Here is a 19,974-nt window from a genome sequence, read left to right as displayed (position 1 = left end):
CCCAGTGAACACACGTCACTTCAGAAACACAACATCCGGGAGGCCAGATCAAGTATCCTAGTCATCAACCCAGGTCATTAAAAGCATTTTACTCCAGGACTGAAGGTTTACTTTAGATTTCAGGAGCAGCTGATCTAAGCCACCATGGAAGTCAAGTGGTAGGACTCCAGGCTGGCTGCTCCATCAGACGACCAGAGTTAAATTCAGGAAGGGAAAAGACAGCCTTGCTGGCACTGGAGAGCTGCATGTTGACAGTGAGAATGCCCAGTACAATTCAAACCCTTTCTGGACTCCTGGGCCAGCGGCCCAGAAATGCCCAGGGTAAGAGGTCAGGATAACTCTGGGGGCCCTGTGTGGCCCTCCTCACAGCCCCTAGCTGCCCCATGCAGGTGCAAAGACCCCCAGGTCCAGGGCTCCTTCCCCCATACAGGCCCGGACTATTCAAACCCAACCCAGACCTGGGAAGGGCCAGACCTTGCTTGAAAGCTGAGACAGCACCCGGTGTCTTCTCCTTTCCTTACAAGAGATTGAGCAGCACACCTGTTTGGATTCCACATTTAACATCTGGTCCCAGGGGAGACAGGAACTAGGGGTTAAAGAGCAAGAATAATGCACAGGGGCTACTGGCAGCTGCTGAGAATTGAGAGCAAAACCGAAGCTGAGATCATAAGATTCACTTCCGCTTCAGGATCTGCCATTTAAAAGCTGTGTGACCTGAGTCAGCCAAACACTTAACCTCTCTCTGGCTTTTGTCACTCGGGGCTGATGATCTAACTCAACTCTGAAACAAGGTACAAACAGCATAAACCGGCTCTGCCACTTGCATGACCTCCAGCTCCGGCCTCTACGTTTCAGAACACTGGAAAATATGGCATTGCCACATTCTTAAAAACACACACACACACACACACACACACACAAAATCCCTGACATGAGCAAGGGGGCAAGGCCGCCAGAGTCAGGCAAAGCCGACCCTTAACTGGATGTGTGGCCTGCCCAAGCGATGGATGCCACATCTGGGCTGTCAGTTTTCATATCTGCAAAATGGGACACAGCGAGGTTACACATTCAACCCCAAGGGTTGTTACTGGGGTAACCATGGCCCTGGGACCTCCATGTGTCTGCTCTCCTACCAAGGTAACAAACAGGCCACAGAGGACAGGGGCTGGGAAAAAGAATGCCCAGGGGCTTTGGGCACACCAAGATGCCCCATCGGGGATAGTTGATCTGACCAGGCCCTAACAAAAGGAGAGTCCTTGACCTCAAACCAAGAAAACCCTGAAACCCCAGAATCCTTCCCAAACTCTATCAACAACCTCCAAGAATACGCAGCAAAGTGATAGCAAGCCAAAAATAATAGTGATAATACATGCTCATTAAATGAAACCTGACTACTGGCTGTGTTCACGTCCCCACATCTGTTGTGTGGGGTTGGCATCGCTGGAAGAACCCGGTGCATGTTGGATGTCTGCCTGGGCCCCTCAGATGGTGCAGAGAGAACACCACGCAGATGTCTGTCGTGGCTTCCTTGAACAGCTGTCCCGTCAACCCTCTCATCTGAAACCCTGCACACTGAATCCTGTTTCCTTAGAGCAGGACCTGTCGGCAGCCTCCTCTCCAGGAATCGACTCCAACAAGGGTAGAAACAGGAACTGTCCCCTCAGGACAGAGGGATAGATGAGGAACCAAGGGCTTCCTTCAAGGAAGCAGCTGTATACCATGGCCGATGAATGCTGTGTCTTAGTCCCTGCAGAAGTCAGCACGGTGCAGGTGCCCGGACTTCTTGGAGCTCCCTTGCTCAGCCCCAGAGGTGGGCAGTGCCCTCCAAGGTCCAGAGCTGCAGCCTAACTGCCCTGCTTGAAGAATTGGAGCCATGGGCTTGAACACAAGATATATACGAAGAAACTCTGGGAACTGCTGGGAGTCACACAGAATTCAGTACTTTCCAATTCATAGCACTACTTGTGTGCCTTCACTAATGTGTCACAAGGTCACTGAAACAAACCCAACACCTTGGAAACCAGCCTAATAACAGGCCTGAGAGTTTCAAAGCCACTAGGCCAACGGGGTCCACAGTCACACTCAAAAAAGTGACAAATGGCCAGTTGTTTGCCAACTTTGCATGTTCAATTCCCTACAGCAGAGCCTGTAAGTAAGCATGGCTCATGGGGACACCACCAGGACAATTTACAGCAGCCAATTTGGGCCAAAACCTGCCAGTGGGAGAGGCGATCTTGTTTGGTTAGGAGTGCAGTGGGTCAGGCCTGGAGAAGAAAAACCTCACATGCTTGGCCAGCAGACAGCACTCAGGAGGCAGCGAGAAAGCCCTGGCTGGGGTCAACCCATGCTAGAGCGAACCCCTTTAAAAGACAGATAACCCATCTGGCAGGTGTGGCTCAGTGGATTCAGCGTCAGTCTACAAACCAAAAGGTTGCTGGTTCAATTCCCTGTCATTGCACATGCCTGGGTTGCAGGCCAGGTCCCCAGCTGGGGATGTGCGAGAGATAGCCAATTATTTCTCTTGCACATTGATGTTTCTCTCCCTCCCTTCCCCTCTTTCTAAAAATAAATAAAATCTTAAAATAAACAAATAAAACAGACTACCCAACCAGGAATGGTAATACTACCACACAGATGAGAGAGAACAGGTGGCTAAAACACACAAGAAGCCACCAGAAAAATACAAATGAGAGTGAAACACAGTTTTTGACCAACACTATCACAAAATTAGGAAGAATCAGATAATACGAAATGCCAAAGGAAGTGGGAAAGGTGCCAGGACGTGGCAGAAGTGGCGTGAACCCTTGGCCACTGTTGAGAGGAAAGGGGAACAAGGCAGGAGCCATGGGCAGCAGCTCAGAGCTGGCCCCATCCCCCCCAGCTGTGTGGTCAGACTAGGCAAGCATTCTGGGCCGGGGGCCAGATGCTCAGGGGAGCCAGCGAAGAGGGACAGGAGTCACGAGCGAGACCCATGGGCCTTGGCAGGATGTACACAGGGAGTGTGATCCCAGGCACTTCCTGCTGATCTGTCTGACACACCTGGCTAGTGCCCAAAGACTGGCTGCACCACGTAAAAGCAAAACAAAGTCGGAAAGCACTGATCCAGAAAAGGAAGGCCAATCAAGTTGACAGCTCACTAAAGTCTGGCAAGTGCCGGGCCTTCCCCCAGACCTCAGTCCCTGGGGAGCATGTCCCTTGATGAAGAGGAGGTGGGGGAGTCAGCAAGGACACTGACACTGGATGGAAGATTTCCAAAGAAAGGCCCCTGGCAGTTGAGGAGAAGAGACTGAGGGCTGAGCAATGGGGTTCCCAGGCATCCTGTGAGGGTGGTTTGAGCCTGGGAGATGCAAGATCAGGAATCGGGCATCAGTCGGGCCTCACATATCACAGCCCACAAGCATGCCCCAGCAGCACTGCCATCTAGCGGGTCCAGACAGGGGGTTTGTTAACAGGTGGTAGAAGCCCTACATTAGGCCACCAATACCTCAGAGTTCTGTGGGACAGGAAGGCCCTAAAAGGGCCTATCGCCAAGGTTCAATTCCCCCCCGTTAAGGACCCATATGCCCAATCCACTAGCCAGAAATGAATGAAGGCTCCAGGACAGCATGAGACCCAGTGAACAGACATGGCCACAGTGGAGTGATGGCTACAAGAACACAGGGCAGGCCCCGTGGCTGTGGGTGCAGACAGGCTTCCGGGAGCCGTGACCACAAACAGCTATGCTGACGAAGCGCTTTCCGTGGGTTGTGGGCGTGACAGGAGTGAGTCGGGGGGGACAAAGGATACCCTGGGTGAGGGCACAGGTACCTGCAGAGGGAGAGGGGCAGGCCTGTGTCAACTGTGCCCCTCGCTCAGGTGGAGGCACCAGCAAGAAGTGGGCACACAGCACTGCATTTCAGTCCTAGGTGACGGGAGCTCAACCACTGTGCAGACAGGCTGGGCACTGGAGGCCGAGGAGGGGAGGCTCTCTGGGTAGGGCCGCCTGCGTGGGCTGACTAACGCAACTCTGTTCTTTTTTTTAAATGCAATCTTGTGACTCTCTGGGTAACAAAATCTGAAGGCACATCCTGAGTGAAAACGATGACATTAGGTTCACTCTTCCGAATTTCCCCTAAATTTTCCACAGACCTCAGGATTCCTCCTGGACTGCTGTATAAAACTGCTGTGTTCATGTGTTTTTCTGTCACATTCACCTGTGATGAGGGGACAAGGAGAAGCATCCACAGACTCCAAAACCCTCAGGGCTGGGAACAGGTTTCCAGAGCAGCCAGCCAGCCTGCACAGCTGGGACTGGGCCTCCCGACCCCACCTGTCAGGCCTGAGGTCAGCCCAGTGCCACCCGCAGGGTTAATCAATGGATCAATAAATAACAATGGAAAACACAAAGCCCAATTTTATGGGGCTTCTTTTCTTCTATTTTTTTTTGCTTGTTTTTTGTTGTCATTGTTTTTTCAAGGCCCACTTTAAACAAATGGAACTGTCCAGGCAGCTCCAAGCCACATCCTGACTAAGGCCCTAGGTGTGCACAAATGAGCGGAGTCCCCACTCCCCAGCTCTAGTACATCCTGATGGCTATCATAGGGAAATGCTATCTTTGTGGGAACCTGCCCCCTCTGGAAAGCCCTCCACACCACCAAGTCCCTCCACCAGTTGACAGACCCCGAAGGCCCACACAGACCCTGCAGCCTCGAGCTCTCGAGGAGACAGCTGCTCTGAAGTCTGTGATGCCTATGCCCAGGAGACCCTCAGCCATGGCTTCAACAGAGGAGCAAACTCCTGCCTTTCAGAACCACCTCAGGCTTTGACTATCTTCCTGGATACCTGAGGCTGCGTATGGAAGGAAGACAGAGCCTACAACACAATGATCCCCACGTGGCAGAGCGGGAAACTGAGACCCAGAAGGTGACGCCACTGTTCAGCCAGTTCCCTTGCCCTCACTACCACCACTCTGCAGCCACTCAGCTCATGTACAGTCAACACCAGTGAGGGTTTGTATTCAATAAGCCCCAACCCCCGACCCTGGCCCTCACCTGTTGGAGGGACAGCACCTCAGATGCCGGAAACCTCAGTGTCTAGGCTCACTGTGTGCCACATGAATGCAGGACAGCAGGCAGCCTTCCCAGGTCTTCAAGCTGGCTCGGAACCAGCCCCAGCTTGACCACCCGGAGACTTGGACCCTGCACCCTCTAGTGCCCCGCCCACAGCACCCCCAAGCTCATCAACCCTTTGATCCCTGCAGTAGCAGAGGGAGGTCCACACCTGCAGCTCGTAGTGTGTCTACTCCTGCATGTGAGTCTCAGGAACAGCACAGGGCCCCAAGAAGAGGGCATGAAGGGAAGGGGCTGTCACACCCACTCAGACGGGCCACTTACAATGGCTGAGCTATGCCCACACAACTGGCAATCCCTGTCATCTGAAAGCATTTAGGCCTCAGTGAGTTCACAGGTGAGAGACGAAGACTAGAAAGAAGAGAGGTGGTGGGGAGGAACCATGTGGCAATGTCCAAATAAAGTGTGTTAGACCACAGCTCTGGGGCACAGACCCTGGTGAGTCACCACCCAACCCAGAGGAGAAAGGAGCTCAAAACCTTGTGTCTTCCCAGCACAGTATCATCCCAACTTCTGCTGCCAGCCTGTGAGCCTCAACCTGTATGCCCATGGCAGACCCATTCACTGGCCCCCCTCTCACCCATGCTCACCCAATGGGGTCATTAACTTTGTATGCTCAGAGACAAGGGAGGACCTTCCCCAAAGAGATGCTAGATGTCAGGGCTAAGAGCAGGAAGGGCCACATACCAATGCTACACTTTAGGCCAGAACAGAAGCTGCTTCAAAATACTTCTTGCCCCGGCCAGTGTGGCTTAGTTGGTCTGGCATCATCCTGTGAATCGAGAAGTCACTGGTTTGATTCACAGTCAGGGTACATGCCTGGGTTGCAGGTTGTCGCTGGTTGGCACACATACAGAAGGCAACCAATCAATGTTCCCCTCTCACATCAATGTTTCTCTCCTTCTCCTCCCCTCCCTCTCTAAAAATCAAAAGTAAATAAATAAATTAAAAATTCAAAATACTTATTAACAGTTCTACTTGCTGTCAGGAGGAGCTAACACAAATCACTGAGTCGGTGGCTCTACTCTTAAGTCTCTCAATCAGTGGGACCCTGTGCACAGGTAAGAAGGCCAGCATGGCCTAGTCCCAACCCCATAGCAGGTTGGAGACAAGCTGGGCACAGGCGCCAGGTGCTGGCTCTCCTCATCCCACTTGCCAGATCCACTATGAGCAGAGTGCATTTCTCTGGAATAAGCAAATATCTATGAGCATCCAACACCAAAAACAGTGCAACCAGGAGAAGGAACGTGCCATTCTAGTTGAGTCCTGCTTCTGCCTCAGACATCTCCCCACAGTCTCCCTGCCCTGAGACCTCCTCACGTCCCATCTCCCTGCCCAGCCTATAGAAGTTCAACAGTCCCACCAATTCTGAAGAGAGAAACAACATCAAAAGATTAAAAAAAGCAAAATCAGCCTTGGCTGGTGTAACTCAATGGAATGAGCTCTGGTCTAGAACCAAAGGGTCACCGGTTTGATTCCCAGCCAGGGCACATGCCTGGGTTGCAGGCCAGGTCCCTAGTAGGGGGTGTAGGAGAGGCAACCACACAATAATGTTTCTCTCCCTTTCTCCCTCCCTTCCCCTCTCTAAAAATAAATAAATGAAATCCTTAACAAGAAAAATAATAAAGAGCAAAATCATGCCATTTCTGCAGACAGAACCTAGAAACCACAGCCCCTCCACAGGGAGGCCTGCCTGAGCAGCACTTCCCCAGTTCCTCAGGCCACTGATATCTAACTCAGAACCTGTCTACAGATGGCATTCATCCCAAGCTGAGAAAACTCCAGAAGCTTCAATAAAGCCCCCTAGCCAATGGAGAGCTCACTCCTGAGCAGCAGGAGATGCCTGCTGCCCAGTCTCCATATAAGAGACCCATCTGAAGCCACTGTCCTCTGATAGTTCCTCATGCCATCAAATGTGTGTTCAAAGACACTGTGAGAACAGTGTCTTTGAACCAACCCCTTCCTTACCAGGCATGATTCTCCATCATAAGATTGGGAAAAAATGGGGACAAGTTAACTGAACAACAATAAAAATAAAAAAAGAAGATGACCCCGACCCTGCTGTATGCCCAGAGCTGAGGCCAGTGGCCGGGAGACTTTGGCCAGAGCTTGACTGGAATCAGAGGCAGACACTTGCCCACCCAGCTCCAGTAGAGGCTCACATACTGACCCTGTGTTTCCAGAGTTCACCAGCAGGGCAAAAATAAAAAGGCAGGCCTAGAGGAAGCTGCGCCAAGCTTGACGCTGTTGCCGAGAAAAGCTTTGGGGAAACCCGGAGGCTCAAACGAAGTGGGAAACAGTCACATCTCTACGAAACTGGGAGGGAGGCAGCCAGTCCTAGAGTGGGTACCCTCAAGTTGAGGCTCAATTAAATCTGCACTGACCACATGACCTGCATCAGCCACCATCCTATCGACAAAATGAAGGGACTGGACCAAAAAACCTCCAATGTCTCATTTCTATAAAGGGCCTGAGTCAGTATCTCAGGCTTTGAGAGCTGGTCAGTTGCAAAGACTTACTGCCTTTGTAGCACAAAAGTAGCTACAGATGACACCACTGTGTCCCACCCAATAAAACTAGTTACAAATATAGGCAGTAAGCCAGATTTGGCCCCTTTGGCCATGGTTTACCTACTCATCTTAGATTTTAAGACTGACACTGAAAAAAAAAAATGCTCCATACAGTCTACCCTGTCAGCATCCTGATCCAATTCTGTTTGCCTAACATTATAATGAACATGCTGGAAGCCTTGGTTTCAGGGGCTGGCAGCTATGGCAGCAACACTGAGCACAGCAGACTTTTGGCAGCAAAAAGAGGCCCATGAGCTCCACCGCCAATCCCACAGGGAAGCAGAACACCCAGAAGGGGGACAAGGCAGGGGATGCCTGTCAGAACCTGGAGAGAAACTCTTCAGAGAGACCACAGGCAAGAGGTTCTCATCAAGGGGAGGTCACACTGAGCTCACCAGCTCTTTGTCCCTGCAAGCCAGGCTGTCCTGACTGATGTAGTAGGCACTCTCCTTGTTTTAATACTGCACTGGGACCCTTAAACCACCTCTCCAGATGTGGGTAGAACCACAGGGTCCACAACAGGAAGTTGAATTTCCCCAAAGAAGTCACGGTTTAAAGAAAGGAAAAAAGGAACCTCCCAACCCACTTACTCCCCTCAAGGAGGTGCTCTGGGTGAGGCCACCCAGAGCCCTGAAGAACAGCATGAGAGAGCTGCCACCCTTAGATCAGCCACATGAGACCTGTGCAGGAGAAAGAAGAGGGCAGCAGGACAGGAGCAGAGGCATACCCTCCCCCTGCTGGAGGAGCCAAGTGGGCTGCATCTGCCCAGAGGGCTAGAGAAAATGGCCAAGACAATGGCACAGCCACTGCCTGCCCAGTACCCCAAAAGGGGCAGCTCTCGACCCTCGAGGCTTCCAGTCCACTTCCCACCTGGGAGAAAGCCCATTTTCCACACTAGTCACCTTGTAATTCCACAGGGTACACCAAGAACCAAATCCCAAAGTAGAAATTCTACCCCATCTGAGCTCTTGACCAGGGAAGGGCCCGTCAGCCTGAGGTGCCTACAGGGCAGAGCCCAGCCCTCCCCATCACCCTCTGGGGTTTGTTTGTTTGTTTGTTTATTTGTTTGTTTGTTTGTTTTGGCGGAGGAGCGGGGGACACAAAAGTCCTGCCACTGGGAGGGTTGGAGTGGTGGTGATAGCTGGGGAGAACAAACCACCCAGGGCAGAGCCCATGTCACCCACTTCCCCAGCCCTCAGTCTCCACTTCTAATCCTTCCATCTTAGAGACCAGGGTCTTGGCAGAGACCAGACTGGGCTCCTGAATCTCACTGCCATCTCCACTCCTCCAAATAGGGCCAAGCTAGCTGTCTCTGCCCTTCCTGTCATCCACACCCAGGTGAGCTGTTCAAAATCTTCCTTCAGGCACAACCTACAGCCAGCCCAAGGCCACCTCAAGTTTTGGAGCCACCATGCCCCCATTCTGCTGGAGTCAGGTTTTCTGTCATCTATAACCAAGGGGAATCCTGAGCCCACTGGTGGTCCAGCAGGTGTTGGAGGCCCTGCAGACCTTAACTCTCCTAACAGTCACATTCATCCTAATGTATTTTAAAGGCTCCAAGACCATCTCACAGGAGTCAGGACAGTTACTATAAAACAAACAAACAAACAAACAAAAAACAGAAAAGAACTAATGATGGCAAGGATGTGGAATAGTTGTAACCCTTGTGCATTGCTGGTGGGAATATAAAATGGCGCATTCACTATGGAAAACAATCAAGCAGATCCTCAAAAAGTTAAACATAGCCTTGTTTGGTGTGGCTTAGTTGGTTGAACCTCATCCCACAAACAAAAAGGTCACCGGTTTGATTCCCAGTCAGGTCACATGCCTAGGTTGCAGGCCAGGACCCCGGTGGGGATGTATGGAAGGCAACCAATAAATATTTCTCACATCCATGTTTCTCTCTTCCCCCCCACTTCCCCTCTCTCTTAAAAGGGGGCAAAAAAGTTAAACACAGAATGATCATATGATCCAACAACCCCACTTCAGGTTATATACCCAACAGAACTGAACACAGTATCTCGAAGAGATGTTTTGTACATCTATGTTCACAGCAGGATTAATTTACAGCAGCCAAAAGGTGGAAGCGACCCTAGTGTCCATTGACAAATGAATGGATAAACAAAATGTGATCCATCCATACAGATGGATTATTCAGCCATAAAAAAAGAAGGAAATTATGACACCTGCTACAACATGGATAAACATTGAGGACATTTTAAGTGAAACAAGCTAGTCAAAAAAAGACAAATGCCATGATTCCACTTATTAGAGGTCCCTAAAGTAGTCAGATTCACAGAGACAGAAGCAGAAGGTAGGTGCCAGGGGCCAGGGAAGGTGGATAGTAGTTAGTATTTAATGGGGACAGAGTTTCAGTTTTGCAAGATGAAAAGTTCTGAAGGTGATGGTGTGATGGCTGCACAACAATGTGAATGTACTTAAGGCCACTGAACTGTACACTTAAAAATAAAATGGTAAAGTTTGTTTTATGTATTGTATTTTAACCACAATTTTATTTATTTAATTTATTTATTTATTTATTTATTGCTTTTACTTCTTTTTTTCCTTTCTATTGAATTTATTGGAGTGACACTAGTTAACAAAATTATACAGGTTTCAGATACATAAGTCCACAACACATCATCTGTATACTATATTGTGTGTTCACCACCCCAAGTCAAGTTCCTCCCATCACCATTTATTCCCCCATACCCTCCTCCACCCCACTCCCTTATTTTATCACAATTAAAAATATTTTTTTAATGCTCCAAGAACTGGTCTTAGCACTACCAAAGCCTCACTGACCTTTACCAGTCACAGAATGGAGCCCCAGGAGAGTGAAACTGAGGTGGGCTTGAGCCCCCCACAGTGAGCCTAGGAAAGGGCTAGAGCCATCTATACTGCACGGACCAGAGCAGAGCAGCGCAGCCACAGCAGCTTAGTCAGACTTCCTTGCATGATGGAATTAACCTCAACTTCCTGCCCTGCCACTGGGCCTCCCTCCAATGCCACTCTCTCAGATCTCACACACAGACATCCCCAATCTTGGCCTCTTTCTGGCCTTCCCCGCTTCCTAAAAGCACCTCCTATCCATTGTGTATAGAGTTTCTCCTTCCCTGTGTCATCGCCTACGGTTGTCATAACCATGCCCTTGGTCGGCCTCTCCTACAGGGATGTGGGGGCCACAGAGTGAGGCCTGACCAAGTCAGTCTGATAGAGAGGACAAGGGGGCCATATGTCAGGTGAGGGGAGAAGTGGGCCAGGGCTCTTCAGGCCCCTCATTCCCTTGTTCTCCCACTTCTTCCCAGAAAGAAGCAGAAGGGCATTGGGAAAAATGGGGTGAGTCCCTGATACTCAGTCCTTAAACACCTTTGCCTGGGCCCTGCTCACCCAGGCTGGATGACAGAGGAGACAGAACCCCTACCTCAAATCTCTGAGGAAGAACAATCTGGAGTGGAGAAGGTTTGGCCCCTTCAGGCTGCCTGTACCCACAGAGTGGAGCATAACCTGAAGGCAGAGAAGGAGCCACTTTACCCCTTTACACCTGACTCTTTGCATTCCCTCAGCAGCAGCCACAAGCCCAGAGTCACCCCAGACCTGGCAGGACATGTCTCCAGAAAGTGAGCCAGCACTTCCAGCCCTTGTCTGCTGCCCATTCCATTGCTGGCCGCTCCCAAGACTGCTGGAGGGATAGAGAATGGGAGTGCACTGGAGGGCCCAGCTCTCTCCAATATAGTGTGGTGGGCATCCCGGCAGGAAAGCTGGTAAAGAAACTGGGGAAAGGTATTTCTTTACTTAAAAAAGAAATCCTTAGCCCTGGCTGGCATGGCTCAGTGAATTGAGTCCGACCTGAGAACCAAAGGGTTGCTGGTTGATTCCCAGTCAGGGCACATGCCTGGGTTGCAGGCCAGGTCCCAGTAGGGGATGCACAACAGGCAACCACACACTGATGTTTCTCTCCCTCTCTTTCTCCCTCCCTTCCCCTCTCTCTAAAAATAAATACTGCACTTTTTCATTTGCAGGACACACATAAGAGCAAGAGCAATCAGGATCTACATGCCTCATTCAACTGATCTGGGAGACCCCTGCGAGCAGGCACTGCTTCAACTAGCAGTTACTGAGCCTTGGGGAGAGAGCCAGCGGCCCAGACCCCAAGCTGTCAGCAGAAGTGACTGAAGACAGGGCACCAGATCCCAATGTGTGGCACCCTTCAGTGAGGTGCCTCCTTGTTTAGGACATCCACCCTGACTATCTAAGCTGGACATGGCAGCAAGGAGAAAAGTGAGGAGCGAACTCCTTACTTCGACACAGGCCTGGGATAGGAACAGAGGCAGCTGGGAGGGCACATCCTCAAGCAAGGTGCCCCTGCACCAAGCCTCAGTCTCTCCGTCTGCAGAACTAAGGAAATACCAATGATGGTTTGTAGAAGATTAACCTCAGCCCTCCATCACCTGCAGCTCATTAATTTCTCAAAGGTGGAGTTGTCCAAGGTGGGCTGACCCCACCAGGACTGCTCCATTGTGGAGGCTGTTTCAGGGTGATCTTAACTCACAGGCACCATGACAGGGTGCAGCACCTCTGTTGAGGCCTGGCCTTGGCTCCCCCAGCATACAGAGCACTCACTGCCCAGAAACTGGTCAAGACCAGAGAGATAAGGGAAACCTGGCAACCAAATGCCCTGAACAAAGAATACAATCCAAGAACCAGAATAAGAAAGGCTGCTGGCTCCCACAGCCACCACTTCCATTCAAAACCATCTTCAAACTGCACTGTCAGGATGCTGGCAAGAACCTGATGACATCCATGCCCTGGGACAAGGTGGCAACCAGAAAGATGTAGCTCTGGAGGAGTGATGTCAGTGCCAATGGTACCTACCTGCCACAGTTGCCTTCCCTCTAGCCAAAGGCGATTCCAGAATGCTGTGAGACCTAACTCTCAAACACCCACCCCAGGCATGACCATAGAGCCCAGTGTGTGAAGGCATTTGCACCACAGCCAGAATCAGGAAAGGTTAACAATGCCCCCTACTCCAACCAGACCCACATCCTTCCCACATCTGTCCCTTTGCCTGGCCTTCAACACTGCCCCAGCACAGGCCTTCCTGCCTTCCCTCCCTCACCATCTACGCCCAAAGGCCAGACTGCAACACCTGCAGCTTCCCACTTCACTCAGGATGGCTGTGCACACCCAGGAATCTAGGATCAGTGCAGTGCTGCAGAAGCCACTAAAGAGTAAAGCTTACCATTATGATTTAAAAAAAAAGAGTTTATACAGTGTGAGGGAAGAAGTGAGACCTAAGATTATACAAGGATACCACTGTGATAACAAAGTGCCTAATGCAAGACAGAGCAAGGTGCCAAGGAACCAACAGCAGCCATGGGAATAGTGTATTTTAGGTACTTGGCCAGTATTCTAGACTAACCTTTATTGCTTTTATAGTCAAAAAGAAATAAATTTTCCAAATACATCGCTGTTAAACAAGGGTTTGGTGAACCCGTGAACTTAACAAACATGTAAGACTCCCCTCCTTTCCAGAGGGCCTGTGGAAAGTCACAAACCTGCCCCCTGACCAAGTGACACAGTTGTAGCCTAGGAGGGACCCAGTCTGAGAATATAATTACCACCAGACTCCACAGAGCCACTTGGTGTGGGGACAAGAGAGCTCCCCTCTAGACAATTAATGTGGACACCAACTTTTTTATTAAAAAGTAAAGTGACAAGCCCTGGCTGGGTAGCTCAGTTGGTTAGAATATCGTTCTGATATGCCAAGGTTGCAGGTTCAATCTCTGATCAGGGCACATATAAGAAACAATCAATGAATACATAAGTAAGTGGAACAAATTGATGTTTCTCTCTCTCTCTCTCTCTCTCAAAACCAGTAAATAGCCCTGGCTGGTGTGGTTCAAGTGGATTCAGTGCTGGCCTGTGAGTCGAGGGGTTGCCAATTCAATACCCATCAGGGCACATGCCTGGATTTGCAGGCCAGGTCCCCAGTAAGGGGTGCACGAGAGGCAACCACACATTGATATTTCTCTTCCTCTCTTTCTGCCTCCCTTTCCTCTCTCTAAAAATAATCAAATAGAATCTTCAAAGAAAAATTTAGCAAGCCTTTTTAAAAATAAGTAAACAAACAAACAAATAAATAAAACCAGTAATTTTTTTAAAAATATTTTATTTATCTTTGAGAGAGGAAGGGAAGGAGAGGAGGAGAGAAACATCAATGTGTGCTTTTGTGCATGCCCTGCTGGGGACTGACCTGCAGGGAACTGGCCTGCAACCCAGGCATGTGCCCTGACTGGGAATCGAACCGTGATCGTGTGGTTTGCAGGCCCCTGCTCAATCCACTGAGCTATGCCAGCCAGGGCTAAATTTTTTTTTTAAGTGACAAAACTGCAAGACATGGCTGTCTGTATCACTCACTCACTGCACTACAGGTCAGGGCTTGTTTGAGGGGATTGTTCTCAAAAGTGTCCCTTTGTGCTGTGGGATGACAGTGAAGTAGCCACTTATCCCTGGAGATGAGATCTCAGACAACTTTGGCTGTGCAGCTGAGAAAAAGGAGAAAGTCGTAAAGGCAGAGAGCAGATATCGAGGCCCTAAAAACAAAGGACAGGGAGGCCAAACCCAAAGGCACCGCATGGATTGCCAGCTGGGCCCTGCCAGGCCAAAGGGTGCAGCTCCTGCCACGGAGAAGCAGATTCCCAAAACAGGGTCTGCTCCAGCCCAGAGCCATGAAGAATGGAGAAAAGTAGTGGCCTTGTTTTTCAAGTATTCACCAGCGATGTCACAATCCTAGCGTGATGTCAAAACTGCCTCAAGAGTAATGAACTCTGGCCTTGCAGCAGAGTCAAGGGAGGGTGGGATTCAGAGAGCAGCCTGCTGTTTACATACAGCCATCTTGGAGACTGGTATGCAGCCAAAGGTCTGATCAAGGATCAGGACAGCAGGCAGGCTTGAACCCTCACACAGCCTTGCAGTCTCCTGTAGAAACCACCAGCATTTATCCCACACTGGGGGTGCTCACCCTCTCCAGAATCTATGAGACATGGGCATTCTGGGAGTGACTCGCCCCATCCAAACCACCTTGAAACACACAAGCTAACTGAACCCCTATATGCTTCTGACACACACTTCTGACACCCATGAGCCAACCTGTTCCTCTCTGCCCACAGGGCCCACCACAGCCCTCTAGAGGGGGTATTGGAGTCCACCTGGTCCTCAGCCAGGCCCAGTTGGCAGGTTTCTCCCAGGGACTGTATCTCCTGGAGTCTCCACCCATTTTCCTAACCCCTCTGACACAAGGCTGACAGAGGACCAGAGGAAGTAAAGTGTGCAGCTCAGGCCAGTGCTGGCATATGGGCCTCGATCCCAAGTTGATGGTTACTGTCATCTTTAAGCTTTTTTTGGAGGAGGGGGCACAGAACAGACACAGCAATTTCAGACATTTGCAGGCCATTCACATCACAAATATTCACAGGAGCATGGAACCCTGGCATTTTAACTAAAACTCGAGACCATGATGTGACTCCCTTTCATAGCTGTGTCCCAGTGGCTCAAGCACCCTCGCAACTTGAGAGGCAGCCTGGCCAGTAAGGACAGTCTAACTGATGTCAGGCTGGCGACACTGCTCCTCAGAGCCTGACTGCCCCCAAAGCACAGTGGGAACAATAAGCTTGCCCTCCTGGCAGTGTTGTCAAAAACAATGGGTTGCCCTGGCTGGTGTGGCTCAGTGGATTGAGTACCCGCCTGAGAACTAAAGGGTCACCAGTTCAATTCCATCAGGGCACATGCCTGGGTTATGGGCCAGGTCTTCAGTGGGGGGCATGCGAGAGGCAACCAATTGATGGTTTCTTTCACATGAATGGATGTTTCTCTTCCTCTTCTTCTTCCTCCCTTCCCCTCTCTGAAAATAAATAAAATATTTATTTAAAAAAAAAAAAGAATGAAAGGTTTACAGGGGCCTGGCCCACAGCCAGCAGGGGCAGAGCCACCTAGTCCTAAAGGCTGTCCATCTATAAAGCAGACAAGGCTGGCAAGAAGCTGCCCTGCTCATGGCCAAGTGAGGTGCCCCCCCAGGAAAAGGAGATGAGCCCGCCTCCTAGGGCCTTGCTGTATGAGGGAATCAGAAACTAAATTAAGGCGCCTCCTGCCACCAGTGCCCAGGCTGACATCCACACAGCCGCCCCCTGCACAGCAGGCAAGCAGCACCCAGTACAGCTCCAGAACAGTGGTGGTGTATTCACTACAGGCTTCCTATACCGCGCCCCCCCCTCCCCGCATACACCCTTTCTGAGGACACATCCCTGCAGCCGCCCTCCACAGATTACTGGATGACTCCCCTGCCCCAATTACCTTACCAGCCCCTCATGTCTCAAGGCCTGTGTGCCCAGCTTGCCTGGACCCCTCACCCAGCAGACCTCAGGAGATGCTTCTGGCATCTCCTAGAAGCATCTCTCTCAATCCTTTCATGTCACCCGCCCCATGCCATCAATGTTGCATCATTTTATTTCCTTCCTGACAATGACCACTGACAAGTTCTTTGTGTTGATTTCTGTGCTGCCCTGTTCATTATCTGTCTCTTGCTTCTACAATGTCAGCTCATGATACTAGGAGCCTGACTTGGTCACTTGTGAATGTCCAGCTCCTCAGTAGTGGCCCTACACAGACCAGGCGCTCAGTCAAATTGAAGTAGCTGCAAGAGTCCAGGCCCCCTGTCTCCAGGGCTCCACTCTAACTTGCAGGCAGGGACTGGCCCTGAGTAGAAGCACCAAGTGCATATGAGGAGTCAGGGTGGTGCTGAGGGTGCACACATGCCAAAAGAATCCCCACAGCCCAGGGAGGAGGAAGATATGGAGCTCAGAAAGGGCCAAGCACTGGGACCCTCACAGCCATGAGAGGAGGAGGAGCCAGGACTCAGAGAAAGCCAGGTGCTGGGATTCTCAGTGCTGTGAGAAAAAAGATCTGGACTGGCAAGGATCAGGCACTGGTCCAAGACCCCATGCAGGTAGAGGTGAGATTCAACTAAACAGGCTGCAATCCCCATGCTTCTTAGGCCTCTCCCTGGGCCCTCAATTTCCTCCCTTAATAAGAGGAAAAGGTCACCCAGCAATGGAGCCCACTGAATCCAACAATAAAATGCCCAAGGGGTTGAGGCAGGTGCTCCAGGGAGGGTCACTTTGAGGTTGGGGGACCACTGAGCTTCACTGAGCTTCTCTGAGCTGGCTCGTGAGGCTATCTTGGAAGAATGGGTTGTGTCCACACTTCCTCCTTTGTAGTCTCTACTGGAAGTAACCCATCACAGCAAAATAGAAGATCCACAAGAATGGCTCCTTGAGGACTCTCTTGAATTTTTATATCCAAGGAGAAACCCCACAAAGCCCAAGTCTGGATGGCCAGCAGCTGTGTGTATTACCACATCTTCACCTTCCACCAAATTCCAGGCAGGCCACAAGGTCTGCTCAAGGCAGCTCAGACTTCAGATCTCTCTGGAGAGAGAAATCTTGGGGACTTGTACGGGAGGCGCTCCAACAGCTAGGATTACAGGAAGTTTCTCTCCCGTCCCCTGCTACTTCTGAATTAGGACAAACCTCTTCACAATTGAAAAGTAAAAATAAAACCCTCTCCACAAGTTGCCATTGGCAAACCCATATTATAACCACAAAGTGAGAAAAGAGAAAACTCTGCATTATTGACAAAACTGCACATCTGAGGTTTTGTTGACAACCAATATACTGTTCTGGTCACACGAACAAGTTCTTCAAGTCACCTGCCCCATGCCCAGCACCCAAAAGCAAAAAAGAGCACCTGAGCTGCCCTCATTTTAGCCCAGTCTACCACAGTGCCCAATGGGTATGATTAAATACAAAAAAACTGCCAAGTCACTTAAATTACCAGACTGTTTCTGAGCAAAACACAAGTTTGGGTCCCTCAAATTTTAGCCCAGACAGCCAAATTGGCCAGGACAGCTTGAAGTTCTTTGAGGGAGCCCCTCCTAGTGACTGACTCTAACCTACACAGCTGGGCTCCACATGGGACCAGCCTGAGTGTGCAGTTACCTTCACCTTCACATGTGGAAGATCTAGCTTAGTTAGGGGATGTAACCAACACCCTAAATTAAAAATAGCAGTGTGACAGCATGAGGTGGATGCACAGGCAGGCCTTCCGGACCAATGGATCAAGTGAGGGCAGCATGGCAGGGAAGGCGGGGCTCCTAACCCAAAGTGACCAGGTACCAAGTTCATCTTATTTACATGACTCATGAGCTCTCCCTAAGCTGTCTCTAGAAAAGCCTGCCTTCCTGCAGGACAAGTCAGACTCAGGAAGGGAATTCCTTAGGGAAGGGAAGCTCAAGTCTACCACTGTGCTCCCTACCTTCTCCTCTTCCTCCCCTGCAAGGAGTGCCTAAGCTTCACCTTGGGGAATCCTTCTGACAAGATGACAACTTACAAAAAAAGATGAGGTCTCACTTCTATTAAGGGGAAACTGAGACACCAGGACAGGAGGGATATTGCCCAAAAAGATGGGAAGCTTGGGAAGGGTGGGCACCCAGGAAGTGGTAGTAATGAAACAGGGGAAGAAATTCCCAGCTTAGCTAATGGTGCTGAACAAGTCTGGGGCAGGAAGAAAGCCACATTCCTTCCTAGTTAGTCTCTCTCCTCACCCGCCCCAAGGCCCCCTCATCCCTGGTAAACACAAACACACAACGCGCTGAGGGAGGCCTCCTCAGCCACCTCCGATTATGAAGCCCCCACTTTCCAGGCAAGGCAGAAAAGAGCTCCCAAACCACTCCCCTCAGGACCTGATCACCAGGCACCTGCAACTTCTGGCCCAACAGAGACTGAGGGCGCCATGATACAAACAGAAATGGGAAGAAGCAGGTCTGACCACAGCCCCAGATGTGCCCCAAAGTCAGGCCTAAGAGAAGGTGCACAGCAGCCTCTTCCCCATCGCCTGTCCTGAACCAGGTGGCAGAAATGAAACGTCTTGAACTTCCCCAGATGGGCCCAAATAGGCCCTTGAGAAGTTGAAAGTCAGCGGCCAGGTTCTGTGGCCAGAGCTCCCTCCCAAGTGCCCACCACCGGCTCTCAACCTGAGAAAAGCACCAAGTCAGCGACCCCCTACATTCGCAGCTTCTTCCCCACAAAACACTACCACTCTCTGAAGATGTCCAGTGAAACAAGGTCACCTGGTGTGTGTTTGGGGGGTGGGGGAGGCAGAGGGAGGAGTTGCAAACAAGCTGTCAGTTTCCACCCAAACTCTCCTTCCCAAAAACCAAGAGTGAGCTCACCTCCAGGGTCCTCACTGGAAAGAGTCAAAGACTGCCCCCGCACACAAACGGAACAGAACCCCACAGGCACCCCGACAGCAGTGCCCCACTTACCCACCCAGAAAGAAACACTGCCGGAGAAGCCCCAACCACACACCCCTCCCCCGGCGAGGTGAACAGTTCGGTTCCGGGTGGACAAGGGAAGGCCACCAGACACCCCCAGGTGCCACACAAACGCTCTCCGGACCAGGCGCGAGAGTTCGGACCCCTCCGCTGGCCCAAACCGCCCACCAGTGTCGCCTCCCAAGGCCGAGAAGAAACATGATTCTCTGCGCCATGCCGGCTAAGGGACCCACAAACAGCACTCCGAATGCCGGACCCCGCGCCCCCAGGCCCGGACGCCGGGCGAGAGGCGCGCGAGGCCGGCCCGCGCCCCGACGTCCCCGACGGCCGTACGGGGCCGACGCCGCTCACCTGGCTGGCCCGGTAGTTCTCGAAGGCCCTCAGGGCACTGTCGGTGAGCTTCACGTGAAACACGGACACCTTGCTACCGTCGCTCACCCGCCCGCACGACAGCCCGTAGCTCCGATTCTCCCTCAGCGCCGCCATCTTGCGACCATCGCTACCCGGCCCCCCTTCCCGACTCCAGGGACGGCGCTCCAAACCCGCCCCGCCCCGCCGCCCGCTGACGTGCTGCATTATTCATGACGCGCTGCTCACGCCCTTTCAGGATGCGAGGAATCTGGCCGCCGACAACGCGCGGCCCGCCGACGTACTTTATTATTCATGAGACGAGGTTGGCCACGCCTTTTCAGGCATACGAAGCCCATAGTCACGCCCCGGCATTCTGCATATTCTTGAAACTTGAATGACGACCTCAATGGTCATTTCCGCTCCAGGACTCCGCCTCGGCAGGCACACCTTTCCAGGACCCGCTCATATATGTATTATTCATAATCTTGACTCAGCCAAACCCGTCGAAGCCCCGCCTACCGGCCACTGACGTGATGTATTATTTATGAGGTCTCCA

At 51.3% G+C, this 19,974-nt stretch overlaps 1 protein-coding gene across 2 annotated transcripts in view; it reads right to left on the bottom strand.

The window, feature by feature from the left end:
- Window positions 1-19,597, bottom strand: part of ELL (elongation factor for RNA polymerase II) — a 59,234-nt gene extending 39,637 nt beyond the window's left edge. For both annotated transcript variants that reach the window (XM_053668064.1, XM_037142052.2), the window contains exon 1: window positions 19,419-19,597. In XM_053668064.1, the coding sequence (XP_053524039.1) occupies window positions 19,419-19,553 (135 nt within the window). In that variant the 5' untranslated portion in view covers window positions 19,554-19,597. The remainder of the gene's footprint in view (window positions 1-19,418) is intronic.
- Between the last annotated feature and the right edge of the window lie 377 nt (window positions 19,598-19,974).

This window comes from Artibeus jamaicensis, unplaced genomic scaffold (assembly GCF_021234435.1).
Source record: "Artibeus jamaicensis isolate MK-2021 breed Jamaican fruit bat unplaced genomic scaffold, CSHL_Jam_final contig_477, whole genome shotgun sequence".
Taxonomy (NCBI): domain Eukaryota; kingdom Metazoa; phylum Chordata; class Mammalia; order Chiroptera; family Phyllostomidae; genus Artibeus; species Artibeus jamaicensis.
Note: the sequence above shows the minus strand (reverse complement) of the source record. Positions and strands in the feature narration are given on the sequence as shown.